General features: G+C 39.3%; 1 protein-coding gene across 19 annotated transcripts in view; it reads right to left on the reverse strand.

Annotated features, from left to right (window-relative positions):
- cacna1ab (calcium channel, voltage-dependent, P/Q type, alpha 1A subunit, b) overlaps positions 1-14517 on the reverse strand; it is a 146363-nt gene that overhangs the window by 86785 nt on the left and 45061 nt on the right. For all 19 annotated transcript variants that reach the window (XM_081604150.1, XM_081604287.1, XM_081603793.1 and 16 more), the window contains exons 4-5: positions 518-609; positions 4-156 (exon numbers count right to left, since the gene is read on the reverse strand). In XM_081604150.1, the coding sequence (XP_081460276.1) occupies positions 4-156; positions 518-609 (245 nt within the window). The remainder of the gene's footprint in view (positions 1-3; positions 157-517; positions 610-14517) is intronic.

Consider the following 14517-nt stretch of genomic DNA (forward strand, 5'->3'; position numbering starts at 1 on the left):
TACTTGTAACGGGATCGATACAGGTTGTATGGAATTTGCCCATGTAGAACTCCAAGCCGATGATGGCGAACATAAGGATAGCCACGAACAGTAGCAAGCCGATCTGAAGCAGGGGGATCATGGCCTTCATTATGGACTTGAGCACCACCTGCAGGCCTGGATGACAGTGGGAAATACTCAGAAGAAGTTTGGAACAAAAACACCAAGAGGAAGTTCAAATAGGTGAAAATCTTTGCAGTGAGGTAAGGCATATTACTCCATTTTATCAATACTCCAACGTATCCAGTGCTAAAATCTCTATGACTGTTGACTAAAGATGGGGTTAAAGCTAAGCCAAGAAAACGTCACAAAAGGGCCTAAATCCTTGTAACCTCAGTTATAAAGGTAATAGTTAAGGTAATGTTGGCAGCTTATGCATAAGCAGGTGAACGGAAATGGAAATATCCTGTTTTGGATGTTGGTTTAATTATTTAATTTTTTTAATGTAAGAAATAAAAATAAGTCAGTCACAACTCACTGGGAATTCCAGACACCAGTTTTAGCGGCCGCAGCACTCTGACAGCTCGGAGCGTCCTCAGATCAAACTGAGACCCCACAGACGACAGAATTCTGCACAAACACAAGAAAAAAGTGAGGGCAGTACTTTGTCAGTGGTTCTGTTGGTTCACCGGATACAACTGAAAGTTTTCTTCCATACGACTGACTTGCAACATTCCTCGTCTTCATGACCACTGGTATTAATCTAATAAATTCAATCACTTGAACATTCCGATTCACTCCTGTTCCAATCTTTCAGGAAAACTTAGGTTCTTGGAAACGGGAAAATGTGATCTTTAAATAACACTTCTGCTAAGAGATCTCTTGTGGAGTTTTGGAATTAAGTAGAGCAATTTTTTTTGTTTTTCCAGTTTGGAGGTCACACAAAGTTTGAAGATGACTAAAAAAGCCACTTTAGCCTTTGTTTTTCAAAATGTTTGCTTTGTACTGTTTCTGATCCATCTTGTTTTTGATGGTTGTACTCATTTGAAATCCATTTTGTTCCTTTTTTGCCATTTCCCTCCAGATATGATTATTCATTTAATTTTACTTTAATGATCAACACAAGTTTATTCGTGCTGCACATTTGAGCAACAAAGCGCTGAAATGTGCAACATTTCACATTTCAGCACTTTAAAACACAAGAAACAACCAATCAGAGCCAGGAGGTGGTTTCTTAGTGCTGTCAATCATGCCTATATATGTGCCGCTCACACCCTCCCCCTTCCTCTCTGCTATGCTACAGTTTCTTCCAAGCAGGAGAGCCTGCAATGAATGCTAAGGCTAGTTAGCATGGCCACCGATGGAGGTAGATAAACTGTAAGTTGTTTCTTCGCCATTAGCAAATTTAGCAGCACGTACATGAGAGTGATTGACAGCGCCAAGACTCTCCGTCTGGCTTTGATTGGTCGTTTCTGGCTGAAAGTGGTGCATTTCTAGGAGGAGGTGGAAGAGCTTGATTTTTTTTCCCCCACATATTTTTCGTGTCATACTAAGTCGTCACAACATAGTGAAGGTTTTAACAAATATGTAAAAACACGTTTTTTTTTGTTGTTTTTTATAAAAGTTACATAATGCAGCTTCAGTGTGACACATATGTCTGTGTACTGTCTGAAGAATATTTTTAAAGGTACATTTGTGTAGACTTTGTGTAGACTTTACACAAATGTAGCTAAAAAATAAAGGTTTACTTAAGTATTGACTTGGGGAGAAGTTTTTACAAACTTGTGAAGAACATTTTACGTTTCCATTTCAATAACATTTTGAAAGACACGTACAATTTTCTTTTCATTTGACAACTATGCACATTAAGTCCTTATAAGATGAACTGAGGTACATGAACACCGTCACAGTTTGAGTGTCATAAATAACTTCCTGTTATAGGACAAGACAAATGACTCATTCCATGGATTAATAAATTTTATTTAAGTTTCAAGGTAAAAATGGTTAATAAAGTGGTCTTTTATTAATTACTTGTTAAATGGTTAATAAAAGACAATTTAACTGTATTTTGTAGTGAAAAATGTTAAAAATGTTGCAATTTTAAACATCAAGATTGCAAAAAAAATAAAAAATGTCAGTTTGAACCCAACAAGAATAAAATAATTTAAGTTACACATTTTCAAGATGTCTTGTCCTGACTTTTATGCCTATTAAAAAAAAATGTTTTTAAATTTTTTTTACATTTCCCCGTTATTTCCACTCCGACTCTTTCTCCGGCTCTTTTCAGGTTTGTTGCTAATTCCAGTAAGAGGTCATCTATTTAAAGACACAGCACTGGCAACCGAGCCACTCATTTCCTCAATGGATTTTTAACAGCCACAATTAAAGGCCATGCTGCGAGCCTCAACAGACCAGACCTCAGCAAAATGACCAGAATGCATCGCTCCGACACGACACCGGGGTGATTCATGTTTTCTGAAGCAGCTTTGAGGTCTGTGTTTGAGGGGGAAATTCAAAGACAACTTGGATCAAGCGACGTCGCTTTCGTTGGATTATTAGTTTTCCAATACTTTCTCTTCTTTTTACCCACATTTCAGTCCTTTTCGTTTTTTAATGCCATCCATCCATTTTCTTTACACCCTTGTCCCTTAGTGGGGTCGGGAGGGGTGCGGGTGCCTATCTCCAGCTAATGTCCTGGGCGAGAAGCGGGGGTCACCCTGGACAGGTCTCCAGTCTGTCGCAGGGCAACACAGAGACACAGGACAAACAACCATGCACACACACATTCACACCTAGGGACAATTTAGACAGACCAATTAGCCTAACCGTCACGTTTTTGGACTGTGGGAGGAAGCCGGAGTACCCGGAGAAAACCCACGCATGCACAGGGAGAACATGCAAACTCCATGCAGAAAGACCGGGGCCGGGAAACAGCTCTACCAACTGCGCCACTGTGCAGCCCTTTTTTTTTAATGCCTTATCTCTCAAATTAGGGTCCATGCAAAGCCTGCATGTGCAGAAACTGTTCCCTGCTGCCAGACGACTCGGTTCTTCAAGAAGCAGTTGTCCCTAGCAACAGCCGAGCCAGCCCACAGTACACGCCGGTGGCCAGTAGATGGAGCAGAGAGCATGCCGGGGAAAAAGTGGGAAGAGAAATGTGGACGAAGAACTTCTTCAAATAATAATGGAAAATACATACATTTTTGGAGTAAGTGAGGAAAAACGTATTGAATGGAAGACTAACACAATGTCCTCTCAGGTATAGTTGAAAGAACACAAAGCAGAGATAACGAGTGATGACTTATGATTGTAAGCATCACCATAATGATCTATATTTGATTTATTGTTGTGCTCTTTTCTGTTTGAAGCTGTCAGGAGTCTGAAGGAGAAATGACTGAACAAGCAGAGAGAAATATCATTAATCCAAACTACTGTGCTCACAAATAGATGTGTAATGTCGACTATTGAGTTTCTGCATCAGTGACAATGTAATGAATGAACTGGTTTGTGCTGCAAAACAAAGTGATTTGGTGATTCTGAAAGGTGCAACAGTAACAGCTTGTACACAAAAACTCTTCGATACGAGACGTAATCAGCAGAAAACCAAACCGCAACTTGAGTACTATTGGTTTGGCAACAACAACGCAAATGTTGGGCAAGAAAACCTGCAGAAAATCCTACTTCTGCATAATAAACTTCAAGAAAATGGCAATGGATGGACAGCAATAAGAGGAACAGAACAAATATTAACCGACTAGTGAATGATCTCTGAACACTTGAATCCACTGGAAATCATTAGCAATTTTATCAAAACTTTGTTCAACAGCGGCTACTCCCTTACACAACACATGCAAAGTGATGTCTTTCTTCTTATTTATCTTCTTTTTTTTTTTTTTACCGGTTTCATCAGCTGATATAGCCTGTGGTTTCACTTTTCTGTACTGTAGGTCTGTGTTTTCATTTAATCTTTCTATTATGATCATTTCTATCATTATGTCTCACCTTTTGAAGGACTTTGAGTTACGTTCATGTTTTAAACGTTATTGAAAAGAAAAATTAACTGAATTAATATGTATACAATCAATAACCGATCACAGCAGCGAGATAAGAATAAATATTTTAAATGCCACTATATATGTTCTTTGTGTGTAGCTGTTAGAAAAAAAAATCTGAATAAGACAAAAATCAGCAGTCTTACAAAAGTCATGTTTTAGAATATGTTCATCAGTGTAGGTGAGGTTTCTGAAATAAGGCCCGTAGTTTTTAGTTTCCCAATACATCACTGCCATCTTAAATAAAAACAATCAGCTATTGCTTAAAACAACAAGATAAAATAGTAAATAAAAAAATAAATAAAAAAACAGTTGGTACATCGTCATGACGGTTTGCTAACACTGTCCCATCAATTACACTGTTTTACACATTTTCATCAGCTAAAAACAAAACAGTATCTTAAACTCTTATTTTGAAAGGCCTCACTTTGTCCATTTTATTAAAATCTAAAGCTTTTTCCTCACTGACCTAAGCTACACTGAGCATGCTGTGGAGACAGATGGCTGAATGTTTCCTCCTGTCAGGAGCTGGCATGTATCTCTCTCTCTCTTTTAAAGGCGCGCTTCGAAATGGGCTTAAATATAATCATTCGAATCTCTTTTTTTTTTTTTTTTTTGTAACAGAGAATATATAAACACAAAATATCACAGAGGAGCTCCGTCCCCTTAAAGACTGCGCCGGAGAGTCCTTAATGAAATACCAATTGTGAAGAAAGAAAGGCGGCATCCCCTTAAGAGACGGAGAGCGTGAAAAAGAGTGAGCAGATTGAAAGGGAGTGATAGTCCTGTGTGTCAAAAGTGTTAGATCCAACTGCTGAGATGGAGAGACGGCGCGGCTCGTAAGAGAAGCCGAAGCAGGCAAACAGAGAGACTCCAGAGATGAAATGAGGCCGGGTTTTCTCTGCAGTGGGGAAAGGTGTTTGGATGGTGATGACAGAGGCTCACGCTGCAGGGAAACACCAAACTGTTAACCCCATAAAGCAGCACAAGCCCTGCTGAAACCGCGCCGCAGCGTGTTGACCAGCCATGAGTTTTCCACATGTGTAAAACGTGGCTTTAAGAGGGGCCACGGTTCACCAGCGACACTTTCTGATTGGCGGAAATCCATGTTAGCACCGAGCTAACGCTGCGCTACCCCTATGAACTGTCACATTCAACTGGTTAAAAGATGGAGGGATGTTGAAAGTCTGTTTTGACTAAGTCAGTATTTTTTTTTTCACATAAGGTTGTAAAAATATTTTTTCCAGGTGTTCTACACTGAGAAAATTAAAAATCTTGTAATTTTTAATACATGGTTACTGTAATAACCATAAGAAACAGGCCTTGGGTATGAATGTGCTCACCACGGCAACCCTTTAAAGATTAAGCAGGGACAAAAAAAAAAAAAAAGGATGGATGGATAGACTCCAACAAAATAAGACGTAGGCCAATGCTTCTGTAAAATACAAAAGAAATATGATAGTTAACCATCTCTAATTTGCTTTTCTTAAAATGAAATGTTACTGCTAAAAATCTCACATCTGTGAAGCTCTCAAATGTCAGAAAGAAAACTGAACAAACATTTCATCCCAGAAACTAAAGGTACCCAATGTAGTCACTTCGACATGGCCAGTCTGTTTTCCATTATACACTACGTTAATTTGTCCGTTTTGTTTTGTGTGTGAGTTTATGCCTTCTGTGACTTTTCTGCCTGCAACACGCCATCATTGAATTAACAACTTGTCTCAGAATCAAAGGTAAAGAACCTACAGAGGAGATCTCTGATGTCCCTATCACATTATCAGAATAATATCTCAACATAATTCATACTAGAAAAATTATCCATTCAAAGACTCATTTACGTCAAAATCGACACAAATCGACAAATTTACATTTGCCCAAATGGTCCGATTTCCTCCACCACCAATCCTGCAATAACAGACGCTGGGTGAGTGCAGCCAGAAAAAAACCTTTAAAAATACATATGCGACCCTCTTTGGCCAGCAATGCTAACAACGAAGCATTTTCCCCCATGAGACAGACGGACGGACAGGAAAAAAGTTAACACGGAAGGTTTACTTCCGTGCATTAGCTAGAAGCTAATGCTACGACACTGATGTTTGACTTAAAAAGGCCAGTAAAGCGGTAAACCTCACAGTCAACATAAGCCAACGCTATCTGTGTAAATATTAGTATCAAAGAATGGCCCAGTGAAGGCAAGATCATTTTATTCATACATCACATTTTCAGCAACAATGCAGTTCAAAGTGAAGATTTTCCTTAATATTAACTTAAGGTGTGAAATTTTAGCATCATGGCAACCAGAGGTTTGAGACTGATTTGACTTTGATAACACGTAAAGATCAGGTTAAGCTTCGGACTTTAAGGTCTATTAATGTAGCTGATGGGAGGTGCACATAGAAATGATTGCATTAATGACACAGTAAGGCCTTTGTGACGCTACTTATCCAAAACACCGGGTCCGGTTCTGATCCGCAGCGTCTCCATCCTGATGAAGAGCCACGTCTGATGATGACAATGGAGAACCCTGATGAAGATCAGAGGTCACCTGCTCCCTTCACTTTGGCCAGTCTCTCCTTGTTCACAGCATTGCCATGGCAACCGGCGATTCCTCTCTTTTTGCAGAATCTCCACGGTTACCGATCTGCTCTCATTCACAAGCGTTGCCTAGGAAACGCAACCCCTGCTCATTGATGGAATCTCGGCATTGCCGCAGCAACGGGGATAGGAAGCGAGTCTCCTGGCAATTGATTTTTTTTTTAACCCATCAAAACCCCCTGCATATTCCACCCACAAACACACACGCACACACACGCATACACACACACCTCTTTTACTTCGCCTTCTCACACCCTGTTCTGACAGCAGCTCTGGTGCATTCTGGCAAATATACCTTCTGCACACATAAGCACAACTTATCCCGCTTGCAGACATCAGCCAAGCTGTTTAAGAGCAACATTACGCCACACACATTCACACACACACGTTTGATGAGATATGGCAGAGTTGGATGCAGCAGACAAGATTTGTTGTGCTACTGTAAGATGTTTCTCTTATACGCACAGATATAGAGCATAAATTGTATGTTGGAACTGGAATATTATTTGACTGATCAAACCTCAACACTGGTCATTTTAAAGTTTTCTCTCTTTTTTCCAATATTGCAAAAAATCCCAATGATGATAAAGGACGACAATTACACCAAACAAAAATATGAAAAGCACAGGACAGTCATGAAAACATAACATTATTCCAGTGTTAGTGTCTGCGGACATTCAAAGGTATGCCTCCATTCAAGTACACTGCAAAAGCACAACATTTTACTAAGCATTTTTGGTCTAGTTTCTAGTGCAAAATTCTTAGTACACTTGAAATAACACAAAAATAACTTGCAGGTAACTCTTCAGCATGAAATAGGATCTTGTTTAAAATCAATCCCTATATCGATGGGGATATCCCTTAAATAATCTGCCAGTGGAACAAGATATTATAACTTATAATGTGGGAAAAATGTGTCGTTCCACTGGGAGATTATTTCACTTACAACTGGAAAGTTTTCCTTCAATATTAAGGAATTATTGACTTAAAACAAGATCTGATATACTGCTGGAAAGTTGTTTTTTTTTTTTGTGCTTATTTCAAGTGTATTATGCAGTGGCCGACAGGTGCAAATGCGCAGCAACAGAGAAAACATGCAAACAAAAAAAGAGACGCAAACAAATGAAATACAGCAAACAAGAAGAGATGACGCAAACAAAAAGCAGATCAAATGCAGCAAACAAAAAAAGAGATGCAAACAAAAAGCAAATGAAATGCAGCAAGCAAAAAAAGAGACGCAAACAAAAGTCCCTCCTGCTTTGCTCGACCAAAACAGCAGAAGATGCCTCATCAGCACTGCGGGATATTGAATAAATAAATAAATAAATAAATTACTTTAGTGAACCAAAAATATTTACAGCTATTACCAGGCTTAATATCTGTGTTTCACCTCCACTCATAGGGGAAAACTATTGGGAGTTTTTAAAACGATTTGCCGGGAGACATGGGTTCTTCTCGGTGTACCAAACCTGGAGCGCCCGGCCAGCTGACAGCTGGCGAGGGGAGCTGGCTGTTAATGCAGCGGGAGCAGACATCTCCGAAAACGTCGGAACAATATTGTAATTAAGTGATTTACTGTTGAACTGAGCAGATATTTCAGATCTATACATCTACATTCTCGCCTAAAAACTTTATAAAAAATCATTTTGTGTAATTTAAGTGTAACACAGCACAAATAATTTTGCCGCCATTGCTGCTTTTCTGAACACCCGTTTTAAAGGATGCAGACCCTAAATTTGTACACAGCTGTTTTTGTTCGACTCCCTCTAGTGGTCTGGAGCACTTCCGTTTTCAGCACTTTTTGTTTGCATCTTTTCTTTTGTTAGCTGCATTTCATTTGTGGTTGTAGTCTTTTTTGTTTGCGTCTTTTTTTTGTTTGCATCTTTTTTTGTTTGCTGCATTTTATTTGCTTTTTGCTTGCATCTTTTTTTGTTTGCTGCATTTGCTTTTGTTAGCGTCTCTTTTTTGTTTGCTGCATTTTATTTGCTTTTTGCTTGCATCTTTTTTTGTTTGCTGCATTTGCTTTTTGTTGGCGTCTCTTTTTTGTTTGCTGCATTTTATTTGCTTTTTGCTTGCATCTTTTTTTGTTTGCTGCATTTGCTTTTTGTTGGCGTCTCTTTTTTGTTTGCTGCATTTTATTTGCTTTTTGCTTGCATCTTTTTTTGTTTGCTGCATTTGCTTTTTGTTGGCGTCTCTTTTTTGTTTGCTGCATTTTATTTGCTTTTTGCTTGCGTCTCGTTTGTTTGCTGCATTTGCTTTTTGTTTGCGTCTTTTTGTTTTCTTCATTTGCTTTTTGCTTGCGTCTCTTGTTTGCTGCATTTGCTTTTTGTTTGCGTCTCTTTTTGTTTTCCTCATTTGCTTTTTATTTGTGTCTCTTTTGTTTGCTGCATTTGCTTTTTGTTTGCATGTTTTCTCTGTTGCTGCGCATTTGAACCTGTCGGCCACCATAGTAAGACATTTGCACTAGAAACTAGACCAAAAAAAGAAACTTGGTAAGATTTTGTGTTATTGCAGTGTGTGCATGTGTGAGTGGGACTGGGTGAATGTGGCTCTATTGTTCACCATCCAAACACTTTGAACGGTCAGTACGACTAGAAAGGCGCTATATGAACGAACATAAATATTCGGTCCATTTACTATTTATTATTTGTTTGGTAATTTGTTGAGAAGGGAGAAGCTGGCAAAGCCTGAGAACACCACGCCAACTGTAAAGTGCAGAGGTGAAGTATCAGGTTTGTTGGGGTGTTTTACGGCAGGATGGATCAGTCCACTGCACACAGAGGACAGCGTCCAGAGAAACGGACCTTACATGGAAATTCTGGCACGTCGTTTCAAGCCTCCAGACAGGAAGGCAACGTCAGACACAAATGGGGCTTTTGAAGGACCACCCTGACCATACCGCCGAATTAGTTACAAAGAGACTTAAGAGCAACAAAGTGAATGTTTTGGAGCGGCCACTTGAAAAGCCCCGGCGCTATCGAACCCGTACGAGAGCTAAAACCGTGCGAAAAGCAGGGCGGCCTAGAAATCTGACTGCACCAGTTCTGTCAGGAGGAATGGGACAGAACTCTGAGCAAGTTTTATGAAAAGATTGTACCCGTAGTTATGGCTACATGTGTTTTTAAACAGTGCACATGAAAAACTGAGCTTCAAATGAATGTTATTTTAAATCTTAGAAACGTGAAAACCCCACATTTACTTTTCTTAATTCAGATGACAGAAAAGGTTGTGGCACGGCTTCATGAATCATCACTTAATGCTGCCGAAAACGGCCATGTTGATCCTAATAGGCGGTGTGTGTGGTGCTGTGTGACTGTGTCTCATCTTTTCTCTGTCAGCACTATTAGCAAAAAATAAAACAGCACAAATGCACCGACGACATGCATGCGCGCACATGGGTGATGTGTGTATCATGTGGAAGTTGTGTGGGAGAGCCATGTGTCACCACAGTGTGAGCTCCTGTCCAGTCACCGTCTCCCACTGAGTCCTCAATATTCGACTCCCTCGCCAGCACACGCTTTACGCTTCACATGCACGGACGAGGCAGAATTAGACCACAGACGATGGAAATAAAACACACAAGTTAGAGGATTTCAACAGCGTGTCTCGGGATGTAATCGGTAAATAACAACGGTTGAAATTCAAGGAAAACCTCTGTCACCAACTGAGAGAGTCTGCTTTTTGGTGAAACCTTCCCGCATAGGTTCTATACTGTAGATACAGTCACAATAAGATGAGCCACTTTCAAAAAAATCTTATCAATGGACACTTTGGAGCCTTAATGCTTATTATATACACCGATCAGACATTATGATCGTCACAAGAACGGTTAATGACAGAGCCAACCCCTGCATCCTTCCACCTGAGTGGAATAAATCAGGCAGCAAATGAACACTATGTCCACAAGAGACTGGAGCAAGTTTGACACAGGCCAAAAAGTGGTTGTTAGATGAGTTTGTACTAAAACAAAAAAGACAAAAATACTCTGTAAGGTTTTGTGTTTTTGCAGTGCGCTCTGTTAAGACTAAATGTACACTCCCTGTCCTTTTCTACACAACATGCTGCAGTGCTTAAAATCTTTGAAATGTGTTGAGACCAGTGGATTCACAACTATGATTAAATAAACTAAGCCCACATAGTAAAATGTGGATGAGACGGCTGGTCAAAACTGGATTCTGTGCCATGTGAACGTCACCGATAAAGTCATTTTCCGACTGTTCTGCTCGTTCTAGGCCTTGGCCAGGAAGTCCGAACCATTCCCCAGTGGAAGGAGTCGTTCATCAGAAGCGAGGGGAACTGGGACTGGCCCAGGAACAAGAGACTTGTACACTTTCTGCCGTCGAGTTCCAACCCTCGACGCTGCATTTTGCTTCTCGTTTCATTTCACTCCGCAGTTTGGTTTTTTTCCCCCGGTTGTCGAAGCTTGGCAGAAGAAAGACAGAAGCACTCACTCACTTGAACATATTCTCCATCCCCCCTTCCTCTGCCTTTCCCTCAGTCTATTTTCTTGCCCGCGTAATATTGCTGATCTCAGCAGAGTGCAAACACTCAGCTGATGGACTCTTTCACTACTCCCACCACAACTAAACACAAAGTTTAACCCGCCCCCATTTCTTTTTTTTGTTGTTTATTTTCCTCTCTCCTCATTCTTTATGTACCTTGATGATGTGGAGAAACAGAAGAGATTTAAAGAAGGTCTTAAGGAAGGAAAAGTTCCTTTTCTTGTGAATTCCCAAATTCCTGTATGCTGGTATACAAGCTACTGGATAATATTGGTGCACATTACATTAAAATCTCTGCTTCGACAGTCATTCCTCTGTCAACTAATTGTACAGAAATGTGTGTTTTCACTCACATATTGCTAAGACTACGACACTTTCCGTGTCTTTAATCCCTTATCATTTTCATCTCCCTGATTTTCTCTCTCTCTCGGTCAGACCAACTGAACGGCCCACCTGTCCCTCGTTTTTCTGCCAGAGCGGCGCCAGGAATTCACAAGGACACCAAGTCTGGACTTTTCTGTCTGCCACAAGCCTTTTCTACCAAAGATGCGTGGGGGGTTGGTGTCGCTGTGCGTGTCATTTCAAATGGTTAAAAGTGCGTACAGCATGTGTTTCCTACTGTCTGCAGAAGTTGAAGATTGAATTTTACAAACATTATTTGACCCAATGGCATAATAATGTTGTTATAACTTATTATTCGACATCCTCCCATAGTCTCAAAACATGGATGCCAGGTTAGTTGGTCTCCAAATTGTCTTTATGTGAGTGTGGGGTTTTGTGTATCTATGTAATCGTCCCATGACCGTAAAAGGTTAATTTTGTAGACAATGGATAGATGGATATAATTTTTTAGGAACTGCTACTTTAGAGCTGTAATATAACATCATATATATATAATAATAATAATTGTATATTATTGTATTGCCTATGAATCATAAATGATGGTAATGCTCGTGAAGTTGCTTTACTCAAGTACTGCACGTTATTTCTTTAAAGTCGGATGTTAGCAAGTAACTTGGGTAGAAGTCACAAAACGACTCATCTATTGTACTCAATGCGGTTCCACTTATCTGTATTAAGGTACACGAAAGTGTTTGATCAATGCGATTCCTCAATACTAAAATTTTCCCTGATTTCGTTCCAACTAATCAAAGTTCTTTCAATGAGACTTCAGAGAAACTTGATTAGATTTTTTTCTGTCGCCTCGCTCCAAGAGTAAAACTAACTGCCCTTCGCTCACAAGAAAGACAAATTTAGGTATTTAGAAATGTTAAAGAAAAATAAAGTCATCAGTTTGAAACTATTTTGATGCCACTTATAAATCTTATTTATGTCATCTACTTTTTAAAGCAGCCGACTGCAGTTTGATACCAGAGCAGACAGCCCAACTAATTAACCAGCCGATACCATCTTATCAGAGTTTATTTCTGCATAATCAATGTTTAATAAAAAGGTGTAATTGCAAGTGGCAATTGAAAACTACTGGTAAATCTAGTGGAGGTTTCTTCAGTCTCTGCTTTAAAGACAACATTTTGCAGCTGACAATAAAATGCTCCGATAATCAATGTTATATTATTTTAGCAGCAGTAGAAATAATTGACTCTTATAAATCGAAAGAAATCAGTGGATAAGTGTCATTCTCTTAAAGAAAAACTAAAATGTTTGACATTTTCTTTATCATGATTTGATAATCTTATGTCTTATGTTCATATACTCAAAGGAAGTCAGAATTAAGTCTGTCAAAACATTTCTTCTTACCTATTAAGGCAAGCAGCAAACACTTTTTACCACAACCAACCAGCTGGCCTAACATTATTTGTCTGTAGGTGTGTGTTTCTGTCTGTGACTATTTCTGTTGACAAGGGTGTGTGGGTGAGCACAAAGCACCAAACGCTGAAGCAGGCTTTTTAAAAAAAAAAAGTGTTTTTTTTTTTTTTGGTTGTATTTTAAGTGGCATGCATTTTGTGATTCCTTGAAAATGTCAGGGTATTCGCTCAGCTGTGTTATCATCCTAAACCATTTTAAAGAAGGAGGTTCCATTTTAAACGCACCAAATTAAGTATACAACCAGCCTTACTGAGGCAACAGCATAAAATAAGAAAAAGATACAAAGACACAACTGTAAAGACAATAGTTAAAGCACCTAATCCACAAAACCAACCAATAACACAACAAAAACTTGTCCATAACTCAAGCATTTACACTGGTTATCACAGTGAAATAAATCAGACTTATCAAATAAGTTAACTTCACCTTAAGCTAAACTCTTAAAGACTTATTTTTAATTTCTATGACATTAGTAAACCAATAAAGAAATGAAAAATATGGCAGTTTACCAAAAGCTACAGAAAAAAATAGAAGTACTAACACAAGTATGATAATGTTTAATTGCTATTGATGAAACACACTACATAAAGTCTTTCAAAGCCAGTACATGCTTATCCACCCTTACAAACTATACATCTAAATGCAGCAAATACCCCACAGGGCAATGAGCTGCAGGGTACAGGAGAATGTACAGCGGCGTCACGAGGCTGTAAATGACTGCAGAGCAATAATGATAATGGAAGTGATGGCAAAAGGACAACTTTCAACGAAGACATTCCTCTCTCTTCGTCTCTCTGCTTTGGCGTTGCTTGCTGAACTCACAGTATTTCTTCCAAATGACTCCATGCCCGTGTGAACATTTTAAAATGTCTGACTGCCTCTTGACAGCCAATATAAAAAGACATGACAAGCAGAAAAAAAAAGCAGAACTCCTTGTTGTTTCACAATTGAGAGCTTTCCATCTTGTATTTGGCTATTTATTAAACCGGAATGGCTAGGGAGCAATACGGCTGGGAAAAAAAAAACTACAACAAAAAAAAAAACGGGTTCATGAAGACCAGATTGAAATAATCTGGTCTTCTGATGACGCAAAGCCAAGGTGTGATTTGTCGTCCCTGCTGTGAGTCAGAGGTTCCTGTTTCCACCTGTTCTGGGGACTGATGTCATTGAGTGCCCCAGCCAGACGCATCACTGTAGCCCATCCATAGCGTCAAATAAATTAGATGACCTCATTCTGGTTTATTGTTATGTTGTGCTTGGAATAGCTTTACCATTGACAAACCTGCAGAAGGGAAAATATAAAATACCACTGACCCTAGAGGAGTTCTTTATTCTGCTATGATAACTTTTTATACAATACAAAGAGAAATTAAATACTGTGATATGCAAAAAAAAAATTATGCAAATGCTGATGCACTAGGGTGAAAAAGTCAGTCTAAAAATCACTGCTTAGCCTCACAACCCATTAGATGAAGACCTCAATCATCAAACACCTGCTGGGCTCCTTGTCCAGCAGTTTCATGGATCTTAGATAGCAGAAGAGACAAAGATCATAATTA

Source organism: Poecilia reticulata, chromosome 1 (genome assembly GCF_904066995.2).
Source record: "Poecilia reticulata chromosome 1, P_reticulata-male-v2, whole genome shotgun sequence".
Classification (NCBI taxonomy): Eukaryota; Metazoa; Chordata; class Actinopteri; order Cyprinodontiformes; family Poeciliidae; genus Poecilia; species Poecilia reticulata.